General features: G+C 43.6%; 2 protein-coding genes across 8 annotated transcripts in view; both read left to right on the top strand.

The window, feature by feature from the left end:
• Positions 1 to 19,185, top strand: part of LOC123520314 (glutamate receptor 2-like) — a 109,261-nt gene extending 90,076 nt beyond the window's left edge. For 3 of the 6 annotated variants that reach the window (XM_045282520.1, XM_045282518.1, XM_045282519.1), the window contains 11 exons: positions 13,294 to 13,509; positions 13,853 to 14,043; positions 14,355 to 14,489; positions 14,842 to 14,967; positions 15,655 to 15,785; positions 16,412 to 16,571; positions 16,948 to 17,113; positions 17,249 to 17,434; positions 17,615 to 17,898; positions 18,394 to 18,451; positions 18,785 to 19,185. In XM_045282520.1, coding sequence (XP_045138455.1) covers positions 13,369 to 13,509; positions 13,853 to 14,043; positions 14,355 to 14,489; positions 14,842 to 14,967; positions 15,655 to 15,785; positions 16,412 to 16,571; positions 16,948 to 17,113; positions 17,249 to 17,434; positions 17,615 to 17,898; positions 18,394 to 18,451; positions 18,785 to 19,003 — 1,797 coding nt within the window. In that variant the 5' untranslated portion in view covers positions 13,294 to 13,368 and the 3' untranslated portion in view covers positions 19,004 to 19,185. Of the gene's footprint in view, positions 1 to 6,048; positions 6,169 to 13,293; positions 13,510 to 13,852; positions 14,044 to 14,354; positions 14,490 to 14,841; positions 14,968 to 15,654; positions 15,786 to 16,411; positions 16,572 to 16,947; positions 17,114 to 17,248; positions 17,435 to 17,614; positions 17,899 to 18,393; positions 18,452 to 18,784 lie in introns of those variants that run through there. The other 3 variants (XM_045282521.1, XM_045282522.1, XM_045282517.1) reach the window with 2 other exon arrangements.
• A 1,797-nt stretch (positions 19,186 to 20,982) lies between these two features.
• LOC123520312 (CDGSH iron-sulfur domain-containing protein 3, mitochondrial-like) lies at positions 20,983 to 25,536 on the top strand. 2 transcript variants are annotated; one of them, XM_045282514.1, is made up of 4 exons: positions 20,983 to 21,137; positions 23,450 to 23,629; positions 24,872 to 25,051; positions 25,278 to 25,536. In XM_045282514.1, exons 1-3 carry the CDS (start codon positions 21,075 to 21,077, stop codon positions 25,043 to 25,045), a joined length of 417 nt encoding a protein of 138 aa, XP_045138449.1. In that variant the 5' UTR covers positions 20,983 to 21,074; the 3' UTR covers positions 25,046 to 25,051; positions 25,278 to 25,536. The 2 variants fall into 2 exon arrangements, with proteins under 2 accessions (XP_045138449.1, XP_045138448.1); XM_045282513.1 differs by having other exon boundaries at positions 24,872 to 25,536.
• The last annotated feature ends 1,430 nt before the right edge of the window (positions 25,537 to 26,966 follow it).

Here is a 26,966-nt window from a genome sequence, read left to right as displayed (position 1 = left end):
AGTACAGGAGTCCATTTGCTTAGTAACGTCAGTCTGCAGAGCCTCATGTTCCCTGAGCAGGAATTGATCCATCCATACAAATGGATGTTAACTGCACCTTCACTGCCAGAGCTGTTAGTCAAAGCTTTGTCGAGATTCTGGCAACAAGCGTGAGCCAGACGCAGACTCACTACAGTGTAGTGCCACAGTATATGTTGGCCCGGGTCCTTCCGGGCCTGTGATGTCATACACTGAGGCCTCACGAAGGGAGATGGAGCAGGGCTTGCCGGGTAGAACAGAAGAGCGAGGAAGTGCTTGCGATGGGCGAGAGTGGCGGCGGTGGAGCGTGTTGAAGAGCGCTGGCCGGGCGTCGAGCAGCCCCCGGTGACGTCACTCTGGGCGGGCACATGTCACTCGGGTATGCGGACCTTCCCCGCGGTGCCAGGCTGCTCGCTGGTTCTCGTGTCTTCATTCGCGTTCAAAATGCTTCAGGCTGGAGCGACTCTTACACTGTGCACTGTGCCTCCTCCCTCCACACACTCACCTGGGGAGATTCACAATTCTCTCTCTCTCTCTCTCTCTCTCTCTCTCTCTCTCTCTCTCTCTCTCTCTTTAGCAGATATGAGATTTGGGTACCTTTGGCATCTCGGCCACGGACGCCATACTGGTCTCCTCTGCTGGTGGTGCTTGGTTGCCGGGAGCACATCCTGGTTACTACAGCCCCAGACTCTGCTCTACACTGATCAATTGATCTTTATCTGCATTTCCAGATGGATTATCCATCGTTAATCAGGAACACTGCGTCAGGCAGGGACCGGGGCTGGGATGGCCACCGCCACCGTCTAATTCTGTCGTCGAGGTTGGCCGGAGTTGGCAAGAGCCGCCAGCTTGTACATACAACTTTTTGTGAGCGTGTGTGTATATGTACGATAGAGTGGTCGCGTAGTATGATTTACTATAATGGATTAGAGCGTTCAGAGTACACGCTGCTGCTCTCGTACCCCAAGCGGAGCCGTCGCCAAGTTTCAAGTTGGATTTAAATTGACCTTCACGATTCTGAAATAGAGCTGAGCTTACTCGGCGCCCTGAGTATTGGTCATAAGCTCAGTATATTTCTTTGACACACAAAACACAGCCCTTGTCTGAGCCAGTCCTCGGAGGTCGAAGGGACGGGTGGCGGGGCGCGGGAGGAGCAGCGCCGGACACCCTGGCACAGCGGGCACGGCGGCGGATTAGAACTTCAATGTCATGAAGTAGTGATCCATTAGGGCGGGGCTGGACGGGAAGGGTCGGAAAGGGAGGGCAACGGGAATGCTAGAGAGGAACTCTTTACGAAGTTGTTCTTTCTCGTAAATGAAATAATTTAGGTTGTATAAAGTACGTAGTTACTGGTTAGAGTACATACTTACTGAAATAACTTATACAGAAATAGTAACAGTTGTTCTCGTATAGAAGCAGCCACTGGTAGGTGACTGTGATGGAGGGAGGGCGGAGCTCACTCTTGTCCCAGCACAATAAGGACAACGGCAGTAACTGTTGTAAGCCTGGCAACACTGGTGTCTGTGGCGGCAGTGGTGGTGGCTGGGGATGGGATGGGGTAGGGATGACTGTTGTGGTGGTGGTGATGGTGGTGGATACAATGGAATTTGTGGTGGTTGTACTTATGACGGTAGTGTTCCTGGCAGTGGAGCACGGTGATGGTGGTAGTAATAGTGTACTGGTGATGCTGCGGTTATGACTATTAATGAGCAGGTCTTTAATTAAACACCTTATGATTTTTATTCCTTTGATTTTATTATTAGAATATTATCTTCAAATACTTGTTCATCAACCACCTCAGTCACATTCAACCATTCTCATCAACACATTATTTCATCTTAGACCAGGAAAAAGTCTGCGGTGCTTCAATGTTAAGGTTTCGTTGATGAGCGCCGCCTCGCCTCGCCTTGGTGGAGCCGTTGTGAGTCCGTGTCCCGATGGCGAGTGGCGGAAACAGAACTTGCGGCAGCGTCATTAGGAAACTTTAGTGCCACGGATCATGCCCAGACTCTTCTCGTTAACCCACTGCAGGGGATGTTTTACATAAGTCACGCTTTCCATGAGACACACTCGCACAATCCCACGTCCCGCCACAGCCTGTGTTCTGATGATGGCGCACAGTGGCCATCATGCCGCGTGTGTTAGAGAGTGTGTTATATTGACGATGCTGATGCAGTGTCTTTAAACGCACAGTGTTAGACCACCACTCACCAAAATATTCCCTGCAGACATATTCACTAAGATGTAACAATTGGAATGCGGTAGAAAATTATACAAAACTTCACAATGAATGGCCGCTTCACTTTAACATTACCTGGAACAGTCAGTGTTAACAAGTGTCGGGCTTGCAACCTTGTATATTTACTTATTTACTTATTTTATTCAGTTATTTTGTATACATTTTTTGATCGTTAATCCTTTCCTTTTCCTTCTAATTTTAGTTTCGTAAGGTTATCACTCAGGTAAGGCTCTGGCAGGCATTCACGTGTCTCGGCACAGCCTCAGTCTTGCGCCATTCACGGACACCGGCCATCGCCGCCTCAGGACAGCGTGCGAGCAGGTCAGGCGAGGTCAGGGCGAGACTCGGGACGGTGCATGAAAAGTCAGCGGGCGTCATTCCGGCAAGTTGTTCGTCACGTCAGCGAGTCGTGTGGCGGCAGCTGACACGCGACTCCTTCATTGTTCAAGACGACCTTTCACGCCTGCGGGAGTGAAGGAGGAGGTCGTACATAGAATCATGATCTGTAACTGGAGTCTTCACATTGTCTTGGAGGAAGTGAGGACTGAAATATCTCATGTTAGTTTAAGATACATTAATGAGCTACATTTGTGTTTGGACCAGTTATCATACCTGACAGCTTATAGAATCAATGGCAGAAAAATACGACATATGCGAGTAAATAACTACCATGCGCGGTATGTAGAGTATAAAGAATTTTAAAGGATTTTAAGCAATTGGCGATCAAGCAGTAGCATATTGAAGACTCAGTAATCAGGTTGTCAGTGCATGGCAAACCGACAACTTTGAAGAAAGAGTAGACACATCTATGGATAGGAAGGATTGATGGATAGTGGTGAGCATTTTGTGGTGGTAGTGTCACAAGTGTGCCTGCTGGTGTCCTGGTGTCTCCCTTGTGTTTTAAAGTGATCGGCGCTCGGGGATTCAAACAGAACTTCAAAACACTTTTCAGACAGTTTTGAACGTTTCTTTTTCATCTCTCTTTAGGGACTGGCGCTCTCAGTTGACTTTTCTTTAGAACTTTTATCGTTAGACAGTGAATGTTACACAAGACAATGGCACCAGTATCTGTCAGGATGAGCTGGGGAGACGGAGTTACAGAGAAAGTAATTTGAGATTGTAATAAATGTAGTTGGAAGTGTTTAACGTGTCCCTGAAGGAGAGAGAGTGCCATGCAACAGTATTGACGTGGAATATTATACATTTATCTTACAACAGGAGGGGAGAGGATGATGGGCAGCCAGCGCGTCTCAGTGCTTCATCTATTAAGCATTGGCAGATCCGTCTATATCTACCAGTCTGCCTCAACCTGTGTGTGTGTGTGTGTGTGTGTGTGTGTGTGTGTGTGTGTGTGTGTGTGTGTGTGTGTGTGTGTGTGTGTGTTACTTGTCAGTTATTCCCATCTTGCCCTCCTGGAGAACACGCCAAGTTAGCAGTTCTTTACAAATCGTAACTATTGGGCTTGCTAATCAGGAGCTAAATACTGACGCACTCCTACGCTGAACCTTCACTACATAAAGGCTGGTTGACATTACACTGGTTTGTTGGTTGTTTTCACGGTTGTATTGAGAGAATGTCAAGATTTTTACACTAACAAGATAAACACTATTAAAGACCTGGTAGAAAGTTTCAAGATTTTTACATTAACAAAAGAAACACTATTCAAGACCTGGTAATTCATCTGTGTAGCCTTTGAAAAGTTGTGAATGAGAGTGTTTCTGAGTGTGTTCCTGAGTGTAATTACCGTGTACAGGAGGCAATCAGTATACGGGGCTGTTACTCGTATTTCCACAGGTTGAGACACCATAGTCACAATTTCTGCTTTGATTTGTTTTTTTACTATTTCCCTGAACTCCTGGTAAGTGAGAAAGAATGTAGAATACGAGTAAATTCTGTATTGCATTAAAGAGAGAGACGAGTTCTGATTCTTGGGGACACAGTGAGTGACAGTGATATCAGTCATTGCACGCCTCCTTTGTCACCACCACTGGATAACCAACTGTTGACGTCAATACTGGCAAGTCACTCACTCGCTCACTCACTCACTCATTCACTCACTCACTCTCTCACTTTCTCACTCTCACTTTCTCACTCTCTCACTCACCTCCACAAAGTCCAAAGCAGTGAATAAATTATTATAGTCGTAAGTCATGTAACCTTTTCCTTTCACTTGCCTCCAATGTGTCGTGTCCTTCCTCAATCTCTAGTCTTCATGTCTGTCCACAGTCTCCTTACAAAAACTAGGCAAGGAACAGACTCAAAGACAGTGTTTCATGATCTTTCCCGACCACAGCACGCCATACAGTCAGGTGTACCAAGTGCACCACGTGCTTGGTAACACAGACTGCTTACTAAAGGGGGGATGTTCATACAAATTTAGCGCTTTCCATCATTATTTTAAAAAGTAATTAATAAAGGTGAAAATAATGTTAAACTTTATCTGATGAAAATATGCCTTGTCAAAAGGTATCCATTTGGTATTCATGGATTCCTTGTAAGGAACTTTGACATTGTATCGTGATTCATGCAGCATTTGTCAACATCTCTAAACTTTATGGTTATGAAACACTGGTCTTGGGTGATTAGAGGACTTCAGACTGACGGTCAAATACAGAGGAATGTATCCATGTTGATCAATTGAAGACCACCACTGCACTAATGCCGTAGATACATTACAGGCTGCAATAAAGATTTTTTTTTCTTATGTGAGAGGGGAAACTGGCCAAGAGAAACAAAAAAAAAAAAGGTCCACTTAATTGCCAGTTCCCTTGCAGGTCAAAGAGTCTGCCGAAAGAAAGGGAGAAATGTCTTGAAACCTCCTTCATGGTGTTATGCTCTCATCTTTTGGTCACAGCTTATAGTTTCCCAGCAATATTACTGAAGTCACTCGCTGGTAGGTTTAGGATCAAAATAATGACATATTCTAGGTTGTTCCTCCTTCCCTGTCATTCAATCACAATAATGTCTGATCCTTTCTTTCCTTGTCTCCCGTCTCTCATCCAGTCTTTGTCTTTAACTCTAAGACAGTTTCCTCTCTTCATAAAACAAGCCTTGCCTATCTCACTCTTTCCGTGACCACATTCCTACCATCAACACTGGCATCACAAACTCTGTCACCATATGTCTTTCCCCATGATACAGTACTTTCTCTTCAGATAATATATATCACACCTTAAATTACGAAAGCACTTGCTCCAACACACACACGGGTGAATAAAGCATCAGAAGAGGCAATGGGTGTAGTGTGTGGATAAGACACGAAGGCACGAGTGAATAATGAAGAGAAGCACGGGGCGTCAGTCTTAGCGCTGCTGGCACCGGTAATGGAGGGAGAGTGTAAACAAAAAGCAAGCGTGAATGATGAGAAGCGGTGTCTTATTATTGCGTCATATCACGAGGACTGAGGAATGCAGGGAGGGAGGAAAACGGAGAAGCGAGGAGGTGAGCTAGAAGGAGAGGAGCGGACAGTGAAGGAAAAGAATATATGATAAAACGATTGGAAAAGAAAAGGGTACAGGATGGAGAAAGACGGGAAAAAATAAACTAATAAATAAGAAAGGTGAGAAAATAGTAGAAATTGAGTAAAAGTAAGGAAAAGATACGAAGAGATTATAGAAGGAGGTGTTGCATGAAAAAAAAAAGCGAAAGAGACACTGAATAGAAAAGGAAGGTGAGACAATACTAGAAATAAAGGCAAGGAAGAGATAAGGAGAGATCAGGGGATGGGGGGAGGGAGGTGAGAATGGTAAAGTGTGGTGGACTACAAAAGTGGAGGAGGAGAGGGAGGCAGAGGCACTCCGGCAGTCAGCGTCATGGGAGGAGCCACCGTGTGCCTGGTAGTGTGTGCCTTGACGGGGCTGGGGCAGGTGGTGAGGGCTGCGTCACTGCCCGCTTCCTTCTCCTCTATGGTTGTGAGTGATAGTGATAGTGTGTGTGTGTGTGTGTGTGTGTGTGTGTGTGTGTGTGTGTGTGTGTGTGTGTGTGTGTAATTCACCTCTGTCGCCTGCTGGTCACCCAGCCAGTCTTCCCCATTACGGATCGAGCTCAGAGCTCATACACCGATCTTCTGGTAGGACTGAGACCACAACACACTCCACACACCGGGAAAGCGAGGCCACAACCCCTCGAGTTACATCCCGTACCTATTTACTGCTAGGTGAACAGGGGCCACACATTAAGAGGCTTGCCCATTTGCCTCGCCGCTTACCGGGACTCGAACCCGGCCCTCTCGATTGTGAATCGAGCGTGCTAACCACTACACTACGCGATATGTGTGTGTGTGTGTGTGTGTGTGTGTGTGTGTGTGTGTGTGTGCGTGTGTGTGGCTGCGTTGTGTCGTGGTCTGAATGTCTTGTGTTGGTCTGAGAAGTTCAATAAGTTTTGTTTTGTCGTGGTTTAGATTCTGGGTTTTATTACGTTTGCAGACACTTATTATTCAAGATCTTTCTGTTACGTGAATTTACAACAGGTAGTAGCGTGAGTCAATGGGCGTCCGGACAGGTGAACGTGGGGCACCTGAGGCAAATACAGGCTGTGTTAACCCTTTCACTGCCATACGCAATCATTCATAACACTAAAAAGCATTGCAAACTGATTTTACACGCAACCACAAAAACAAAAAGGGTTAAAAGGATAGATTTTCCAGCGTCTAGCTAGGATAATGTTTAGAGGAAGAAATGGTTCAGACTTGCTTGTGATTAAGAAGCGTTGCGTCATATATAAAAGTATTGGTAATGGGAGGGAACAGACAGTCTTCATAGCATAAAACAGATGGAGATTAGAAAGATTAGTATAAACCTTCGTGTTTGTTACGTGTTCCTAAACTAAATAATAGGTGTCTAATGTACGAGAATCTTTGCAGCATAAATCAGATGGAGATGAAAAAGATCAAGCCAACCTTTCTGACTTCTAAGAGTTCCTAAAATAGATGGTGATGTGTTCCTAATGCAGCTTTTGTGGTATAAGTCAGATAAAGATGAGAAGGATTATATGAAGTCTTTGTGAATGTCAAGTAATTCTTAAAACTAAATGAAATGTGGAGGAATAAGTTTATCAAATGATTTTGAAGGACACCACTCATGTAACGAAGAGAGTTGAAAGCAGTGATAATGAATACATAGTGGCTGTAGTGACTGTGGTCATTATCCTTGCTCGTTAATCGTCAGTGTTCAGTGAAAAAGTATCGCGGTAAAGGTGTCAAGCGGTTAATGCATGGCGCCGCACCGAACAGACAGAGGGAGTCACAGGTGGCAGACAGCAGCACACAGGAACGACTATTTTTCATGCAAGAAGGAAACTAGCCAAGGGTAACAAAAATAAGAAAAACAAGGCCCACTTCAAATGCAAGATCCATAAAAGATTGGTAGAGAATTAGCCAAGACGGACATATGTCGTAAAACCCCTCTTAAAAGAAGTCAAGTCGTAGGAAGATAGAAATACAGAAGCAGGTAGGGAGTTCTAGAGTTTACCAGAGAAAGGTATGAGCAATTGAGAATACTGGTTAACTCCTGTATTAGAGAGTTGGACAGAATAGAGATGAGAGGTGCACCACGTAATTTGTAGCCGTGACAAAGCAACTCCAGCATAATGACCCCAACATGTCTCTGTCAGGTGTGGCAGGGGCGTGCCGCTGCGTGTATAATGGTGGAAATAGGTGTAGTGATTTATGCACCGCCATAATTCACGCACTTTCCACTCACTGACGTAATCTTCATCGTCGTGCACGCGGGAACCTTATTAACAGTGTTGTGCTTCGATGCTTGTCCTTCCTCGCCACTCGTCTCTGAGAAAATGAACGAAAGATGAATTTTTCTTAATTGTTGGATGGTACAAATAAATCCGACATATTCTTTATTGGATGAATTTATTATACGTCCATAGGATAAGCATAATACATGTGATTTTCTCCTTTATTGCAAGTTTTGTACACTGGATAAGTTTTTGTCACCTGCATGGGCACTGTCGCCGGCATGTTACAGCCTCTTAATCGCAATCTCCAAGTCACAACCCTCTTCCAAGTCACAACCTCCTGACAGCCTCTTGCTCACCCCTCCATTCCAACAGTCCCGACAGTCAGTCAGCCGGCGAGGTCAACTATCAACAGGAGCACGAAGGAGGTGCGACATTCCCGTCACTTGAGGACTCGTGCACGTAGGTGGAGGGAATCGTTCTTGGACTGTTCAGTGCGACCTCTTCACCTCACTTCACCAAGCCTGCTACAATGGCGCCCACACATTTTGTACCCAATAGCTTGAAAGAGAAACTGGCCACCCCTTTAAGAGTAGCTGTGGAGTGGTGGAGGTGCTAGATTTTCTCCCAGGTATTCGGTGCGCCTCTTGCTGATACAGGTATAGTCGCCGCCTCCTTCATGCATCACGCTGAGGCTTCCTGCTGGCCACACGCAACGCTGATTCTCTCTTAAATCTATTATGAGTGAGAGAAGGTGATACCATAAGTAATTCTCCTTGTTGAGGATTTACGACTAGCGTGTGGGGCGTAGTAACTTCTACAAACCTACAATAATTGGAGTACTGTCACATATCTTACACATAGGTGGCCATATTTCCTAACACAAAAATAAGTATCCAGCACATTTCCTACACAAAAACTGAGCACCGTACAGGTCACATCATATCGGAAGATTAATAGCCAGAGTCTTCACTATTTTCATCCCCACATAAGTTTCTGAAGCTGTGTAGAATCAACAAATAGTGAGAACAATAAATATGAAAACGTGTCCTGGTACTGGTCCTGGTACCGTAGTAACATATTTCCTACCCCCGAAAAATCTGTTCTGTCGCATATACTACAAGGATACAGTATATATTCTACACACAATAATCTCTTTTGTCACATTTCCTACACTGTTTAGGCGCACCCCCCTTAGGTATCACTTCAGGCACAGGATAGAGAGAGGTAAACTGAGTATTCCAAACTAAATTTTCTGCTTATCTCTCAAAGTAAATATTCTGCTCATCTTTCAACTAAATATTCTGCTTATCTGGCAAACTAAATATTCTGCTTATTTCTCAAACTAAATATTCTGCTTAACTCTCACATTTCCACCAGTCATTACATGTATCAGAATTAGACACCAATAGAATACCCCACCACGCTCTTCACACGGTTGGCTGTCCACGTCTAACGCGTCCCTCTCCCGAAATCTTGCATTCATAAACGTTTTCCTCTCTCACCAAGGGTTCTCACGTGTAGCTTGTTAGTTATGTAATCTTTCAAGACATTTATCCCTTCATTTGGGCTAACTCTCTTGGACCTGCAAGGGGACTGGCAACTAAGTGAGCCTTTTTTTCTAATTTTATTTTGCCCTTGGCCAGTTTCCCCCCTCTGACATAAAAAAAAGAAGTAAAAAAAATCTTGTTATTCTGTCATTAACCCCTTCAGTACAATGACGTGCTTTCATATTCATTCTGCTTACGATTTGGTGATTTTATACAGCTTCAGAAACTTATGTGGGGATTGGAATAGTGAATACTCTGGCCATTAATCTTCTGACCTCCATAGACCCTTCTTAATGTCAATAAAAATGGTCTAATCGTACGCATATCTCAAGGTAAAAATGTGTTCCGGTAGTGTAGGGGTTAAAACCATGAAAACATCCTTGTAAAGTCGTGTAACTTCAACAAGATAATTTTAAGAGTTGTGGGGATACGTCGCAGAAGTGTTCCTGAATATTGAAGTAAAACGAGAGACTTGGCCAGGTTATTCGTATTTTTTTTTTCCCCATTCCTTCAGGTTCCGTAACTCCAAGAGATTCCTTAAGTGCCTCGGTCTCTGTAAGTGTGCGTTGGTTTCCTTGTGAGAGCTGCCTTCACTCACCTCTTCCCATTTCGTTTATAGCTTTGAATGGAGTTTCTTTATGATATCAAGATGGGATGAAATTAGATTATCTTTTATGCTGCTTGAGGAAAATTGAAGTATGCGGAGTTTGTAAGACGTGCGCACGAAAAAGAAAAAAAAAGAGGAAAAAAGAAAGAAAAGGGAGAGAAAAAAAAAAAAAATACCCACACCAACCTAATCAGAGTACAAACGCAAAATGAACGTCTCCCCCACGATAATGATGAAAGAAATAGGTTATCCTTTATTCTAATTGAGGGAAACTGAAGTATGCGGAGATTATAAGACACACACACACACACACACACACACACACACACAGGAAAATTACCCATACCCACCTACTCATAGCATAACATTTACAAACGCAAAGCCATCGTCTCCCCTACAATAATGATAAGAAATAGGTTATCCTTTTATACTATTTGAGGGGAACTGAAGACTGAAGTATGCGAAGTTTATAAGACGCACTCGCAAAATAAATAATAAAAAAAAAGGAAAGGGAAAATAAAAAAGCAACAACTTCCACACCAACTTATCCAAAACATGAGAACTTCAAACGCAAGTGAAATAAAAAAAAAAAACAATAACAAACACGCAATCCTGAAAAAAAAAAATTACAGTTATTGTAAAGTGGCAATAAAGACAAACAAAAGAAGAAAAAATGAAAAAGAAGAACCGAGAGAAAATGGTAAAGAAAAAGAAGAACCGAGAGAGAAGGGTATAAAAAAAAAAAGAACCGAGAGAGAAGGATAAAGAAAAAGAAGAACGGAGAGAAAAGGATAAAGAAAAAAGAAAAAGAAGAACGGAGAGAAAAGGGTAAAGAAAATATAAAAACAAGAACCGAAGAACCGAGAGTAAAGAAAAAAAGTAAAAGAAGAACCGAGAGAACAGTGTTAAGAAAAGTGAGTGGAATGCACCAGTTTTACCAAGTGTATCTAAACCATCCCTTTAAAATAGTAATAGTCCAGTGCAGTTTTACGACAGCAAGGGTGAAGGTGGGACGGAGGGGGAGGGTGTCAGGGAGTGGGAGGAGTGCGTGACGAGACGTGAAGACCCTGACACTGAGTTATTTAAGGGTTGCTCTCTCTCTCTCTCTCTCTCTCTCTCTCTCTCTCTCTCTCTCTCTCTCTCTCTCTCTCTCTCTCTATGTTTTCGTTATTTCGTTGCTTTGTTGTGTAAATTAGCAGTTTTGGCATGAGAAAGAGAGAGAGAGAGAGAGAGAGAGAGAGAGAGAGAGAGAGAGAGAGAGAGAGAGAGAGAGAAACTAACAGCAACACAAGAATAGATAGACAGATAAACAGAAACAAATTAACAAACAGATAAATAGACAGACAGACAGGGAGATGGATAGATAGATAGATAAGCAGACAGACAGACAAACATAGACAAATCGACAAATAAGCAAAGCCAAACAAAATCAGGTAAACAAAAAATAAAAAGAAAAATAGATGTAGAAAGAGAAAGAGACACAGATAGACGGAGAACCAAAACAGACAGACAGACAGACAGACAGACAGACAGACAGACAGAAAGAAGCGCATGACTGGGAAATGAGCACCGTGATAACAACCAGTGTCTTATGAAGGTATGATTTTTTTTCTTTCTTTTTTTCTTGTTTTTTTTTCATAAATGACTGGATAATTGACTCAGAGAAACATTCCAGCTTGAATACATGTGTGTGTGTGTGTGTGTGTGTGTGTGTGTGTGTGTGTGTGTGTGTGTGTGTGTGTGTGTGTGTGTGTGTGTGTGTGTGTGTGTGTGTGTTGATTCTACAATGTTAATGAAAAAAAAAGAAGACTGAGACTGATTATTCTTAACGTTCATTCTCTTACATTGTCGTAGGAATGACAAGAAAAATTACAGAAAATCATTTGGGTGAAGACTGACGGAGCAGGTGATGGAGCAAGAAGGGACAACGACACGAAATGAAAAGAAAAAAAAATTGAGACGTATAAATAATAGAGAGGAAAAAAAAGATGACGGAACAGAGAGAGAGAGAGAGAGAGAGAGAGAGAGAGAGAGAGAGAGAGAGAGAGAGTTACAGTGGAATCATGCGTGCTTTGGGGTCCGAGGGATATCCAAGCGCACGGGTTCGAATCCTGTCCACGGTCCGAGTGTAGGTTGGGCTTCCTCACTTGGGGCAACGGTTTCCTAGCGGGTGGGCTTTGAAATAGGAGGTACCTCATAAAGTATCGCCTTTAGCCCATAAATTCCCGTGAAAAGCCCACATGGTATATATATATAAAGAGAGAGAGAGAGAGAGAGAGAGAGAGAGAAAGGGGAACAAGGTGACTGATAAAATGGACTCTTACAACTTCTGACTGACTACCCTCTGAATATTTGACTACCAAGGTGTTGCAAGGAGGTCGTTACTGGACATGAGCTACTGAAGGCGTTACCAGCATCGAACACAAGGCCCGGGGGAGCGGCTGGACACCCTGTTGATACATGGATAGCCGGCCCGTGCAGAGAAAGTGGAGGAAATATACTGTAGGGGTAGAAATTATATCTTAAGCCCGCCGGTATTTGCGCACCTGACAGAGTGCCGCCGGTCACTTAGTATTGTTGCTGTCGATTGCACAAACGTCCCGTACTTGTTAACGTCACTGCCTGTCCCCCACGCCTCGCCACCTAGCTAAGCCCCGACCCGCCCCTCCAGCTTGATTCAGGAGCCTCATTGCTTCTTGTCCCCCTGTCATCTATTTACTTGTCTGTGCTTCATGTAGTTAGTCTGTCTGTCCGCCTCTGCTCCTTTGTGTCTCTGTTCTCGAGTCTAATTTTCTTTTTGTCTGTCTTTGTTTTTCTCTTATAGCAATAGTAGTAGTAGTAGTAGTAGTAGTAGTAGTAGTAGTAGTAGTAGTAGTAGTAGTAGTGGTGGTAATAGTAATAGTAGTAGTAGTAGTAGTAGTAGTAGTAGTAGTAGTAGTAGTAGTAATAGGAGTAGTAATGTAGTAGTAGTAGTAGTAGTAGTAGTAGTAGTAGTAGTAGTAGTAGTAGTAGTAATGATAGTAGCAGCAGCTGATGTTATGGATAAGAGGGCGAGAAGGGCGACGATAAATTGTGTTGGTGTGATAGAATATTTTTTCACTATTATTCGATTTATTAGCTATCTATTTTATCCGTCTTATTATTTCTTTCACCATCGTTCCCTGCACTTATCCGTCTCACACTCGTGCCAGGCAGGGCGGGTGGAGAGTCGTGCCTCTGAGGTCAGTGAGGCTCAAGTCCTGCTGACGGAGGTGGTGAGTCGGGAGATGAGTGGGTGTGCCGTGGTGCTGGTTTATGACACGCCCGACGCCCTCCCGCTCCTCGCCCCGGCCCTCCTGCTCATCCCTTACGGCGTCTCCCTCGTTTACCTCGCCTCCCTGGACGCCGCTGCTGCATTCGCCCTGAAGGTAAGACTGCCTTGTGGTCGCTTTCCCATCCACAACTCAAGACTGGAGCCTGTATTCAGAAACGCTTTGCCCTTTCACTGTGACTTTCAAAAGGGCACAGAAATGATGATCCGGGTTCTTAAAAGTGTTCCTCCTATTAATAACATTGAAATCTTGTTGATCTTTCACTACAACCATAGGAAAACACCTTTACGTTAATAACTTCAAATTGATCATACCTGAAAGTAATCATCGTGCAGCGTAGAGGTGTTTCAAAGTATGGCCAAGGGTGTCTTGCAATCGCGTGGCACATCTTGATACGTCCCGCAGATACACCGTGTCACTCTGCTCTCCTCATCGCCAGAATCACGTGGACATCAGTGACGCAAATGTGTGCCGCGGCGTGGTGGTGGCGGCGCGAGACGGTTCGTGGCGGCGCCTGCTGCAGGAGGCCTCACACTTATGGGTGGGCCACACTCTGACCTTCCTGCTGCTGCTGTCTGACGAAGACCTCACCCGTGATGCCCCGTCCCTCCTGCTCCATCCGACCTTCAGGTGAGGAACAGAAGGCGCCACTACTCCGCGCTGCTGTCTGTCTCTTGAAGATACAAAGTTATCATGTAATATTGAACACTTCCTGCAATGTATTAATTTCTCTCTCTCTCTCTCTCTCTCTCTCTCTCTCTCTCTCTCTCTCTCTCTCTCTCTCTCTCTCTCTCTCTCTCTCTCTCTCTCTCTCTCTCTCTCTCTCTCTCTCTCTCTCTCTCTCTCTCTCTCTCTCTCTCTCTCTCTCTCTCTCTCTCTCTCTCTCTCTCTCTCTCTCTCTCTCTCTCTCTCTCTCTCTCTCTCTCTCTCTCTCTCTGAAGGTTTGGAGCCCAGGTGGTGGCGGCGGCAAGGCAAGACAACGACAGCTGGCACCTACACACCACCAGCCTCTTCAGCAGCCTTCACAAACACCACACCACGCCCCTGGACACGTGGAGACCCGGGCAGGGCTTTAGGTGAGGCGTGGCAGGCGGGGAGGGAGCACACCTTTTTACCTGTGTATCTGATTTCTTATACTATTTCTGTGTACATTAACAAGCTGCCATGATAGATACTGGCTCAGCTTATATAGGAACCGTATCTCTTCACCAGCCATTGTGCGCCGTCTCAGTAAAGCCACAACGCAGCCTTTAGTGCCTCTGTAGCAAGGAGTCATGGTAGCCAATACTTCGCCACGTCAGAGTGTTGCACGTTGCTGGGAAAGTTGTTAGATGTATTAGAAGCACGAATCCTTTCTTGGCGCCATTGTCCAGATCACTGATACATCTCACGTAGTTTTTTTTCTTATTTTTTCTATCTCTCTCTCAGGGAAGGGGCGCGGCTCTTCCCTGAGGACAAAATGAACAACATGCAGGGCTTCACCTTCACCGTGGCTGCCTTGCCCTACGACCCCTTCATCACGGCTGCCGACACTGCCCTCACAGGACCCGGCAAGTAAGCTGATCCAGAATCCCTTACGAGACTTCCCCGCTATAGCCAAACACCAACAGATCTTTACGCCCTTTGATTATGAACTATCTGTAGGTGGAGGGAAGAAGGAGAGAGAGAGAGAGAGAGAGAGAGAGAGAGAGAGAGAGAGAGAGAGAGAGAGAGAGAGAGAGAGAGAGAGAGAGAGAGAGAGAGAGGTGAGATTGTGGAGATAAATCGCGGCACCTTTATTACTTTTACAAAATTTTTGTACTAGTTGAAGTTACACGGGTACTCCTTTTAACCCTTTGAGTACCATGACGCATTTCCATATTCATTCTTCTTACTATTTGGTGATTTTGTACAGCTTTTAAAAACCCAGAGGGGGGGATTGAAATAATGAAGATTCTGGCCATTAATCTTCTGACCTCCATAGGCCCTTCCTGATGTCAATAAAATGGTCTAATCGTACACAAATCTCGAGGTAAAAAATGTGTCCCAGTATTGAAGAGGTTAAGGATGATTCTGTGATTCTAATGATAGATGGAAAAGATATTTGCATTATCAACAAGACAAAAACACTCGTGAGAACCCAGCTAATTATCAGTGTGGCTTCTGAAAATAGTAGTAGAGTAAGACAGCAAAGCGTTTCGAGCCCCATTACTGACGCCTGTAGATTGACGAGAGTATATACAAGAGGAGGGTCGCCAACAGGTACCGCGGCCTTGAAGTTCGCTTGCTGGACGTGCTGGCGGAGGCTGCAAACTTCACCTACCGCTACGTAGCCCCCGAGGACGGCCAGTGGGGCAGGCTGACGAGGGACGGCACGTGGACTGGAATGATAGGTGAGGCACGGTGGCTGTGGAGGGACGGTGGGAGGAGTACTGCTGTCGGTGGTGGTGGTGGTGGTGGCAATGCTGGTCTTTCTTCATAGTACTAGTAGTAGTAGTAGTAGTAGTAGTAGTAGTAGTAGTAGTAGTAGTAGTAGTAGTAGTAGTGGTGGTGGTGGCAGTAGTAGTGGTGCAGTGGTGGTAGTGGTGGTGGTGGTGGTGGTGGTGGTGGTGGTGGTGGTGGTGGTGGTGGTGGTGGTGGTGGTGGTGACAGTGGTGGTGGTGGTGGTGGTGGTGGTGGTGGTGGCAGTGGTGGTGGCAGTGGTGGTGGTGGTGGTGGTGGTGGTGGTGGTGGTGGTGGTGGTGGTAGTGGTAGTGGTGGTGGTGGTGGTGGTGGTGGTGGTGGTAGTAGTGGTAGCAGTGGTAGTGGTGGTAGTAGTAGTAGTAGTAGTAGTAGTAGTAGTAGTAGTAGTAGTAGTAGTAGTAGTGGTAGTAGTAGTAGTAGTAGTAGTGGAATGAAGTTGAAGAGTCACGAGTATGGCATTACCTCTTTGAATACATCTGAGCGAGAATACCCATGACTGCAGTGGTGGTAGCGACGATAACCATTACTCTGACGCTCCTGGTGACTGTGGCGGCAGGGATGGTGGCGGGAGAGGAGGCGGACTGGGCCATGAGTGACATCACCTTTTCTCCGGAGCGGGAACAGTACGTTGATTTCTCGAGGACCTTTGTGTACGACGCCTCCGAGTTGGTCACGCCCCGGGCCAAACCGCTGCCCAGATGGACCAGCCCCACCAGGTAAGGACGCCGCCTCATCAATACACAAAGGACCAGTGTCTGTGCTCATATGATTAACTGTTCATCAAGGGAAATTAAACGTCATTCTTTCGAATTGTAATATCAAAGGAGAGATTTTATTGTTAGTAATTATCCACATAACGTACTTACTGATTCCTGTGTGTGTGTGTGGGGGTGGACTGTAATATCGTCTGTGATTCATGTACCTTATATCATTGTGGACTAACGGAACCTATGTGTGTTAGTAAGGTACATAGATTCCTAACTGTACACTGACAATTAACTCATCGAGAACACGCACAATACATGACGTGATGGATGCTTGCTTCCCTGTCTCGCGTTTGTCACTCCCCTGATGCGCCGCCTGTCCCTGGAGGCCTTTCCAGTGGGAAGTGTGGGTGGCGGTGGTGATGGCAGTAGCGGCTGCGGGACCCTTCCTCTGTGTCCTGGCACGCATATGCACTGACACCTACCTGTCCCGCGTCACTTGGTTCCATCACCTGGGCAACTCAATACTGTTCATCATCCAACCCGTCCTTCAGGTGAACCACATGTATGGGCGCCACACGTGTGAGAGACATACTGTAGGAACAAACAAGAATTCAATGGAAGTGTGTGTGTGTGTGTGTGTGTGTGTTTTATCTGTCTGTCTCCCCCTCTCTTGTGGCCGCCGGCAGCGAGGGGGCGACAAGGACATCGTGATCGCCCCGGGTCGTATGTTCTTCGGGTTCTGGCTGGTGTTCTCCATGATCGTCGGTATTTCTTACTCCTCCTCCCTCACCTCTTTCCTCATCATGCCAGGCCTGCAGAAGCCCATCGAGAACCTGCAGCAGCTGGTCACCTCTGACATTGGGTGGGCCAAGGTAAGGGAGCGCATGGGGAGTATAATTCATATTACTTTTGCTATTACTATTCGTAATATTAGTTTTATATTTTCAGGAGTACTAAGGCCAATAGGATAAAGTATAAGAATTTCCTTTTGACGTATCTTTGAGTTGAAAGTTGACTAACAGGAGAAACTATAACTTTGCTGCCTCCACCAGGTGTATTTTGGTGGAGTGCAGAGCGCTCTTCTGGATCAGGCACATGACCCTGACCTAATCGCTCTCCGGGAGGGCGTGCAGTGGCGGGACTCCCTTTCGGGCATCCTGCAGGAGGTGGTAGAGGGGCAGCTAGCCACCTGGGACAACGGCATCACCACTCGCCTTCTGGTGGCCTCAAAATTTACGGATACCGCGGGCCAGCCGCTCGTTCACTTCCCAAACTTCCACTTGCTGCAGGAAAGGATCGCATGGCCCCTGCAGCAGCACGCGCCCTACAAGCGAAGGTGTGTCTACTTGCTAGATGGTCACGGGGAGAGTGGCACAGTAAAGGACTGAAAATTCTAAGATTCATGAATATTTCCAAAAGATAATGATACTACAAAAAGATATTTGTCCGCATTTTAACCCTTTCATTATCAAGACGCGTTTCCTTAATCATTCTTGTTACTATTTGGTGATTTTATACACCTTCAAAAACTTATGTGGGGGATTAGAATAGTGAAGACTATTGCCATTAATCTTTTGACCTCCATAAATCCTGACGTCAAAAAAAAACATCCAATCACACCCAAAGCTCATGATAAAAATGTGTTCCAGTATTAGAGAGGTTAATGACAAGCATACTTCCGAGAAGCTCTCAAGTGAAAGTACATGTAGAGTGCCAATTTAAACTCCTGATATACAATTGGAAAGACAAGCGTGGCATGATCCTTCTGTTACTGCCAGAGTGAGGCAGACATGTGTTTAGGAAGCTTCAATGAGTTTGCTTTATCTTCAAGGCTGGACCAGCTGATCGACCAGGTGGTGGGGGCCGGCCTGATGGAGAAGTGGCTGGAGGTGAGTCGTTAGCGTCGCACTGCCGCCCACATTCTCTTCTCTCTGCAGACTTCATTCAGTTCAAAATGAAACTCATTCTTTTGTAAGAGAAATGTCATAACGTCTCCTCTCTCTCCACCTTGTTTTTCTACTCTCACTGCTACTTTTATTCCTGTTATTACACTACTACTACTACTACTACTACTACTACTACTACTACTACTACTACTATTACCACTACTACTACTACTACTACTACTACTACTACTACTACTACTACAAATATTACTACTATACTGCTACTACTACTACAACTGTGGACTAACCATAACTCTTCGGCGTAACTCATTGCAGTTCATTATCTTCGAGGAGCAAGCCCTCAGCCGGCGGGAGAGGGAGCGTGGAAACACTGCCATTGAGGCAACGGAAGGCACCACCGGTGGCACAGTTATCCTCTCTCTAGAACACTTCCAGGGGCCTTTCTTCGTCCTTCTCCTCGGGTGTCTGTGTGGTGGCGTCGCTCTCCTCCTTGAGGTCTCCGTCAGAATCCTCTACCGCACTGAAATAAAGTAGTGGTCATTCCTTTGGAGCTTTCCCCAGCCAACAGGCCACCCCGCAGCGAGCACTGGCCATGTGATGGCACTACCTGACGAAAACCTGAGACCTATTAATTGGATTCTCGGTCTCATATATATATATTTTGTGCAGCTTCTAAGCATTGTTGTCTGCCATACCAATATACAATACAAAAAAGATGCGTGTTACTTTCTTCCCTTTAGAGTGAATCTTTACTCAGATGTCCCCGTCCATTCTCTTCGCCTCACCATGTACGTACTCATTGTTAATCCTTACTGCGTGTGCGGGTTGCTGGATGAATCGTCAGAACTTAAGAGAATGAGGGTGAGGCTCTAAGAATTGTCCTGTGTCCACTGCATCTGAAGACATATTATGTGTCCCATTATTCTCTTCAGCGACAATAAAATAAATCCAAAATGCTGATACCACCGACAACGGTATTGGTGTTTAGATTTCTTTTAAATCGACAAAGGAGAGAGAGGAGGGGAGGCAGGAGGTGTGTGTGTGTGTGTGTGTGTGTGTGTGTGTGTAGGTTGTATAGTGACGTCGATATTCTTAAATGACACAATAGATAGAAATAAGAATTGATGATAGTAAATAAAGACATAGATGAATAAATAAATAAATAAATAAATAAATAAATAAAACAGCACGGATACGCCTTTTTCCAATCCAAAGAGGCGCCGTTCAGCATGGCGTCATCAGCAGCCAGTCAGGGGCAAGGCGTCCTAACCATCGTGACGCAACACCTGCGCGGCCACTGATTGGTGACGGTCACGTGACATGCCCTCCTCCTCATTGCGTTTACGGGCGGAGAGGCGGCAGAAAAAGTGTTTGTATTTTGTGCTTTATCACGAATACATTGTGATATGGACGTGTTCTGGTGCCTTGGCGTGGGCGTGGGATGCCTGGCGCGCCTGCTGACGGGCGTGGGGGGCGCTGCAAGGAAGGATAGTGAAGATACGAGAGGATGAAGGTAGAAAAGTATTCATATGGTTTTAAGCATGGTTTGGAGATGGCACATGGCGGCGAAGGCGGTGACAGAAGTGTTTACGTTATGTACCTTAGTGTGAAACCTGTGTGATCTGATCTTGTTTTGGTGCCTTGGCGTAGGCGTGGGATGACTGATGGGCGTGGTGACGGAATTGGGCGGTGTTATGAGCTGTGATGTCCGAGATGCGGAAGGATAAAATATGACGATGAGGTGGATTGGTCGGGCTATAGCTAAGACCAGACGAAGCTTTGCAAGGATACCACCACTCCAGTCAACTATCAATTCCCTTCCTCTTGTGTACTCTCATCGGTTATTCTACTCAATGTGTTCTCTTCATTTGCTACTGCGTGGCTTTTGTGGAAAAGAAATAAGACGTTTAATATAGACAACGAAGAATGGTGTTCATGTAGCTACGCAAATCAAATGTTGTTGTCAGGGCCGCAAAGATCTATAAATCCTTATGAGCCCTAGGATAGTCTTGTGCGGGTATCAAAGACGCGGTAGCTGGTCGGTCTTCCTTAAGAAGGCACAGGTAAGGCGAAGGATAGCAGGTTGCCGAGGGGATGGACGCCTGAGGACGCCAGGAGGTGGGCAGGTCTGGTGGTGTGATGCCCAGGGCAGAGAGCCGGGAGCGTAGTACACACTTTCCACTAAACACCAGCCATTAGCATTCCCTGACGTGCACCATCCAGGATTACCAGTTTTTAAACACTGTCTCTAGTATTCATGAACAGAGTAGCTACTACTACTACTACTACTACTACTACTACTACTACTACTACTACTACTACTACTACTACTACTACTGCTGCTGCTGCAGTACTATACTATACTACTACTGCGGTGATACCTGTAACATCGAAATAAAATCAAGACCACCAATCATTGTCACCATCAGCATATGAACACAAAAGGTATTTATTCTTATTTCTTAAGGTATTCATTCTAATCCCTCCAGACATTTATTCCAATTTTTCAAGGTATTTATAATAGTTTGTAGGGCATTTGTTGTAATTCCTACTAAGTGCCGTTGCAAAGGCTAATCCCCAACTCCACAGCCACAACAAGACAACCATGGCCGCCTTGAGGACGCTTTCGGCCCTGCCAACCATGATATGTACACGTGCCCTCTCTTCTGTAAGTCGTTCAGGGGTTTGAGTGACAACCATGAGGAGTGGTAGTGGTGTGGAGGATTTGTGTGTGTTGACTTACCGTGTGTTAAGGACCCCGCTGCTCCCAGGAGTCGCCTTCCCGAAGCCGGCAACTGAAGGGGACGCAGGCCACTTGTATAACTGCTACTGTCCTAATAAATTCGTCCCTCCAGCTCTCCTCCTATAGTCTGTCTACTCAAAAATGGCTCCTCGATTTCAAACTTAATTGACGATGTGAATATTTTTCTGTTCATAGTGCACTTATTAACAAGGCTAGCTCACGGTTTTTCTCAAGATCTCACAGCCAAGCATTCCCTGGGGCTCCATTTAGACCGAGACCCGGGAGCCACTTTAGACTAGACGGACTATAGTGATCAGGTGAAAACGCTGTTGTCCAAATATCATCCTCTTGGTGTAATACGTCCTGGTAGGATATGTGGCAATGTCCTAATAAAGTCATCCCTCTAGCCGTGTCCACACTATTGAGCATGCTCGACGGGCAAACAGTGATACCAGATCACAATAGGTAGTGAGAATGAGGGTTGATGGTCGGAAGCGAGAAAACCACAGGGAGGGATCTGGCAACAAACAGTGCTACCAGATTTAGTTTAGCCCACAATATCTACTCCTTCACCAGGCAAAGACTGGCGGGCAAAGTTGTAAACTGATGAGTGGTGTCAAATACAGATTCGTGGGTTCCTTCAAACTCACAAACAGTTGCCCGCTCGTTTGCCCGCAGTCTCCTTGCTTTTGATGTCACCTTTGTGCCTACCACTCATCCTTCTTGCTTATATATTGGAACGGGACCTGGTATCACTGTTTGCCCGTTGAGCATGTTCGATAGTGTGGACACGGCTTAAGACATTTGTCCCAGATATTTGTCTAACCCTCTTAATCTTTTAGGGAACTGGCAATCAATTTGGGCCTTTTCTTTTTCTTTTTTGTTACCCTTGGACAGCTTCCTCCCCCACCAAAAAAAACTAACCGCAACTTTAACCTAACCTAACCATGTTGAGGTGACACGCACTACTGATACGTCTTCCTCAGAACCCTTCCGACCAATAGCATGGTTGAGTTAGGTTAAAGTTAGGGTTAGGTTAGTTTTGGTTATATTTTCATTCCCACGTCATGTTAGCCGAGTGAAAGAACTGTGAATGGGAAGTAGGGAAATGATGAGAGCTGGAGGGACAACTTCATTAGGACAGTGCCATGTAACCTACCAGGACGTATTACACCCAGAGGATGATGTTTAGATTACAGTATTTTCATCTGATCACTATGTTAGGGTAGATCAAGGATATGATTTACTTTCTTCTTTAGTTTAGATCAATTAAGTTCATTAATCTCATTTTTTTACTCTTTCATTGTGTAAGCAGTGATAAAGAAAAGAATAGGTAGTATCATATTTTGTTAAGAAGTAGACTATTAGTGCCTGAAAATTGGATGGCCACAGTAACTTCTTTATTCATGAAGAAATTTTTATTCTTGCTTTAATTTTTTATTCTAGATTGAACAGTTTTTTTCAGTTTTCAGCCTGTGTTTGATTAATTTATATGTTTCAAAATTGCATATTTGTATTTTTTTAACCAATATTAGAGACGTATATTTTGGTTATATAAGTGGAAAGCAGGTTGATACAAAACTTACCAAAATTTAGAGGGAAAATTGTAGCAATACTCACTGGCAATGTCCCCTTAAGAAGACTGGCTTCTGCTTGCCTGTGGCCTCCAGCCAATTGTCATCACCACCATCTAACCCAGTATTACCTACCAAACCTAACTGGAAGATACCTTATCATACACTTATGGACTTCTAGGTGGGTTTGCAAGAAAAGTTAACATGATAAAACTAGTCATGGTTAGTGTTGACTGGTGTTGTATACAGTGTTAACACGTAGAAGTGCTCAGGTCAGGTCAGGGAAATAATACATTGTTGTAAAGAGGTGGTAGGTGAGGGAGACAGAGGCCAGGTAAAGCAGCTTTCAAAATGTGAAAGTTAGGTACAAACTTTTGTGTGACTGAGTTTTTATTTCATCACAGGGTCACCAGTTGTAATTAGAAGTTTGTAGCTACTCATGAGTCTTCCAAACAATCAATTAGTAGTCTAAATAAAATCCTTGCTGCTTGATCTAAAGTTGAGTTATTGTTTTATTAATCTTTATAACAGATATAGATTAGTAGCCTGAATGTGTACCTGAATATACCTATAGAAGTATATAATTATTTTGTAAGCTACATACTTCAGTAGTTCAATGAATGAAGAGGGAATCAGGAATATTGATGGTTTTCCATGTTTCAGAGTCCAGTATCCTGTGCCAAGGCAGTCAAGGACCCAGGAATTGTCCTGAAGGAAAGATTGTGGCAAAAAGAGTTCCATCAGAAAACCAAAGGGAAAATATATGACAAGAAGCCCTTTAAGATGACATTGAGACAAGGCAAGAAGTACATGTGGTGTGCCTGCGGTCAAAGCAAAACACAGGTGAGATGCCTGGAACCTTCACATCTCGCAAACCTTTTTTTGATTACTCTTTGTGATTTAGTGTATTAATGTTCATATATAATTTTGAATAACCTTTGCAGGTCAGCTGTGTATGCATGTGTTTGTGTGTACATGTGTGAATACTTTAAGATTAGTTTTATGAATACTAAGTCTCTGAACATTTGTTCATCAGTATAAGGGATCTTTATTTATGTCAGTGGTATTCATTGCGCGGCTCGCAATGACTCAATTTACGGCTCTCGAAAAATAAATTAATAAATTAATAAAAGCAAAAAAGCACACTTCCATTCATCACAGCATTAAGTAAGTTTGGTCTTTATTTTGCTCTTAGTAAGATATATAGGCTAATATTACCATGTCTAATTTATCTTTTTTACTATATTGCACCAGCAGCCCAGTACTACTTAATTTAGTTGAGTTATGCTAGCTTGCACTAGCTGCGGCTCTCTCAATGAATGTGTTTAACCTAGGTGGCTCCCTTGCAAAAATTAGTGAATAACACTGATTTATGTAATTGAATTGAATTTTGATTTATTATCTGATTATTATTATATTTTTATTTATGTACAGTATAAAGCCTGTAGTGCCGGTAGGCTTGGTGGAGGATTGGCTTGTGTATATTGTTTCTCAGAGGCATGGATGGTGTGCTTCCACCCTTATGTGCTTTAATAAGTTCCTTGCAGAGCCTCATGCCACCTTGTGCTTCTCCTCAGTATGCCCTCAGTCTAAGATGGGATTAGTGGAAGCATGCTGGTAGTGTTTGGCCTCTTGGCAATTATTGGAAAATGTTTGTCTTCCAGCTGGCTGAATGAATGGCCTCAAATTCACCATTTCTATGAGTTAACGTATCAGTTGTTTCCTTCCTGTAATGTGCTTGTTTTATTGAGTAATTTTTGTGATCTGGTAGCACATGTTAAAAGTAATCTCCATATCACTATTGTTTCTTAGTTTATAATTCTAACATGTAAGATTTTTTTGGCTCTTATTTCTTTCTTTCTCTTTTTCTTTGATATTCTCACAAAGTAGTGTTTACCTTACCAATTTCCTCTCTTTATTGATCTTGTTCCCCAACATTTCATTGTCACATTGCCTGTACTGTTCTTTGATATTGCTGACTTTGTGTTTTGTTAAAGTTTCCTGCAGCATTGGTGCTAAAGTCATATGATCTTTTCACATTATATCATAGTTAAGCATTAAAATTACCTTTTTTTCCTTTCACAGCCTCTGTGTGATGGTACTCACTTAATGCAGCAACTGAAGATCTCTCAAAAGCCCTTGGTCTTTTATGCTCCAGAAACCAAAGAAGTTTGGCTGTGCAACTGTAAACAGACAAAGAATGCTCCATTTTGTGATGGCACACACCGCAACAAAGAGATTCAAGAAGCCATTAAATAAGAATGAGTGAGTTATGTTTATGTAGGACCAGTTTTCATGATTTTGTTGGTGGTCATGTAGATGGAGCAGAGGAAGTGTTGAGTGTATGCAAGTAATTGTTGAACAGAGAACATGTTAATATTTATACTGTACAATAATAGATAAGATTATTTATGATTACTTGTATATTGATGCATATTGTATATTATGTAGATTTTATGATACTTTACTTTTGTCCATTGGGGCCGTTCAGGAATGCTGCGTGTGCGTGATGAGTAAGACCAACATTCAGGATAAGTATGTTAGATCACGGCTGTGACTCAATGATGTCATGAAAGCATACTTTACTCTTAATTCTACAGTAATACAATTTAACTGTAAGAGTAATATGGGAAGTTTGTTTGAAGAAAACATGAAAGTCCATCTGACCTCTGACTGTTACCATCTTGAACCAAGTTTGTTTGTTGATGTACAGACATGTGCTTTGTAAATAGAATGTTTTTTTTTATATATTAAGTGTATCATTTGATTCCTTTAGAAAGATGTAATATATACTAAGAATTAATATATGGTAGGTGGAACTTTAGGTTGCAATATGAATGAAGCAGGAAATGATAAAAAAAAATTGAATGAGCCCTTAAAGGAGAAAATTTCAGTGGCAATGAAAGGGATGATGGTTGTGATGACTGCAGATTGAGAAAAAGTGTGGTTGAATGTTTAAGAAGTGGCTGCATGACTGTGTGATGAGTGGTTGAGGAGACTTATGAATGTTGCTTCATGATCTGTTTGGTGATTGGCTGAGAGTGTCTTCAACTTTTCCTAAAGTCATATGTATAAGGAAAGGCATGTATAGAACAGTTGTCTGCTGTGGGATCATTGTATGGAAATTATGAAGCAAAATATGAGGATGTATTTTGGGCACTTGTGGATTTATATAAAGCATGACAGGATAACTAGACTGTTTGAAACTATGAATTATTGAAAGGAATGAATGTTGCTTTCTGCATATAATGTTTTGCTGGGAGTCTGTGAGTATGTGAGAAGAGGGGATTGAAAATGAATGAGGCTAAGAGTAAAATAATGAAGTATTTGAAAATGATGGACACATTAGTTTTGAATAGCAGGTTGATTGAAGAGAGGAACTGTTTCATGCAGCTGGAATTGCTTATTGTCAATGGAGAAATGGGTTATGTGCTAAGGTGAAATTTAGAATGAATGAAGCAAGAATGATGTGGAGAGAAATTGACAAGTATTTTGTTGTAGGAAATCTGAAATGAATGCAAATAGGAGAGTGTATGAAAGTGTTAGGGTACTGTATTACAACATTGTATGGTGCCAAAACACGGGAGTAGGAGAGAAGAGAGTGAATGTATTGAGTTATCCAGGAAACATGTCATGTAAAATGTATGAATAGAATGAGAAATGAGGAGACATTGTGTTAGAGAGAATTTGCTGATTGAGTGGAGGGATCAGAGAGATTGCTGTGATAGTTTGGACATGTTAAGAGCATGGAAGAGGAGTGACTGGAGAAGAGATAACTTGGCTATCTATGACAACTGTTAGGCTAATTGGAAGATCATGAAATGGTATTTGTGTTCAGTATAGATGAATATTTCATACAACTGGTGTCCTGAGAGCAAGGATAAAGGTGCATTCACATGTGTCAGTACGTGACTGAAATTACAAGTTGGTAGAGTTTCAGACTGAATATCAGTACTTACCAACAGGAGAAACTAGTCGCAAAATAAGACAAACATGTTGGTCTTGTTCAGTCGATTTGCAACTGTTTCCATTGTAACATCACAAAGAAAGATTTGAAAATGTGGTGCTGATGTAGAGAAGAAAATTTTGGAGTTGGTGAGGGAGAAAGAGCACATCTGGAATACTAAAAGTTAATTCTACAACAAAAAGCTTATGCAAATCGGCGTTTGATGAGATAGCT

The sequence above is a fragment of the Portunus trituberculatus genome, chromosome 46, assembly GCF_017591435.1.
Source record: "Portunus trituberculatus isolate SZX2019 chromosome 46, ASM1759143v1, whole genome shotgun sequence".
NCBI classification, from domain to species: domain Eukaryota; kingdom Metazoa; phylum Arthropoda; class Malacostraca; order Decapoda; family Portunidae; genus Portunus; species Portunus trituberculatus.
This window is presented reverse-complemented; position numbering and strand designations above follow the sequence as displayed.

Bases quoted from the DNA above. Each gene is read 5' to 3' on its own strand.
- LOC123520312 (XM_045282514.1), top strand. From the start codon at position 21,075: ATGGCCGCCTTGAGGACGCTTTCGGCCCTGCCAACCATGATATGTACA. The intron at 21,138-23,449 runs GTAAGTCGTTCA...TCCATGTTTCAG, and splicing joins GTACACGTGCCCTCTCTTCT to AGTCCAGTATCCTGTGCCAA. The intron at 23,630-24,871 runs GTGAGATGCCTG...TTCCTTTCACAG, and splicing joins GCGGTCAAAGCAAAACACAG to CCTCTGTGTGATGGTACTCA.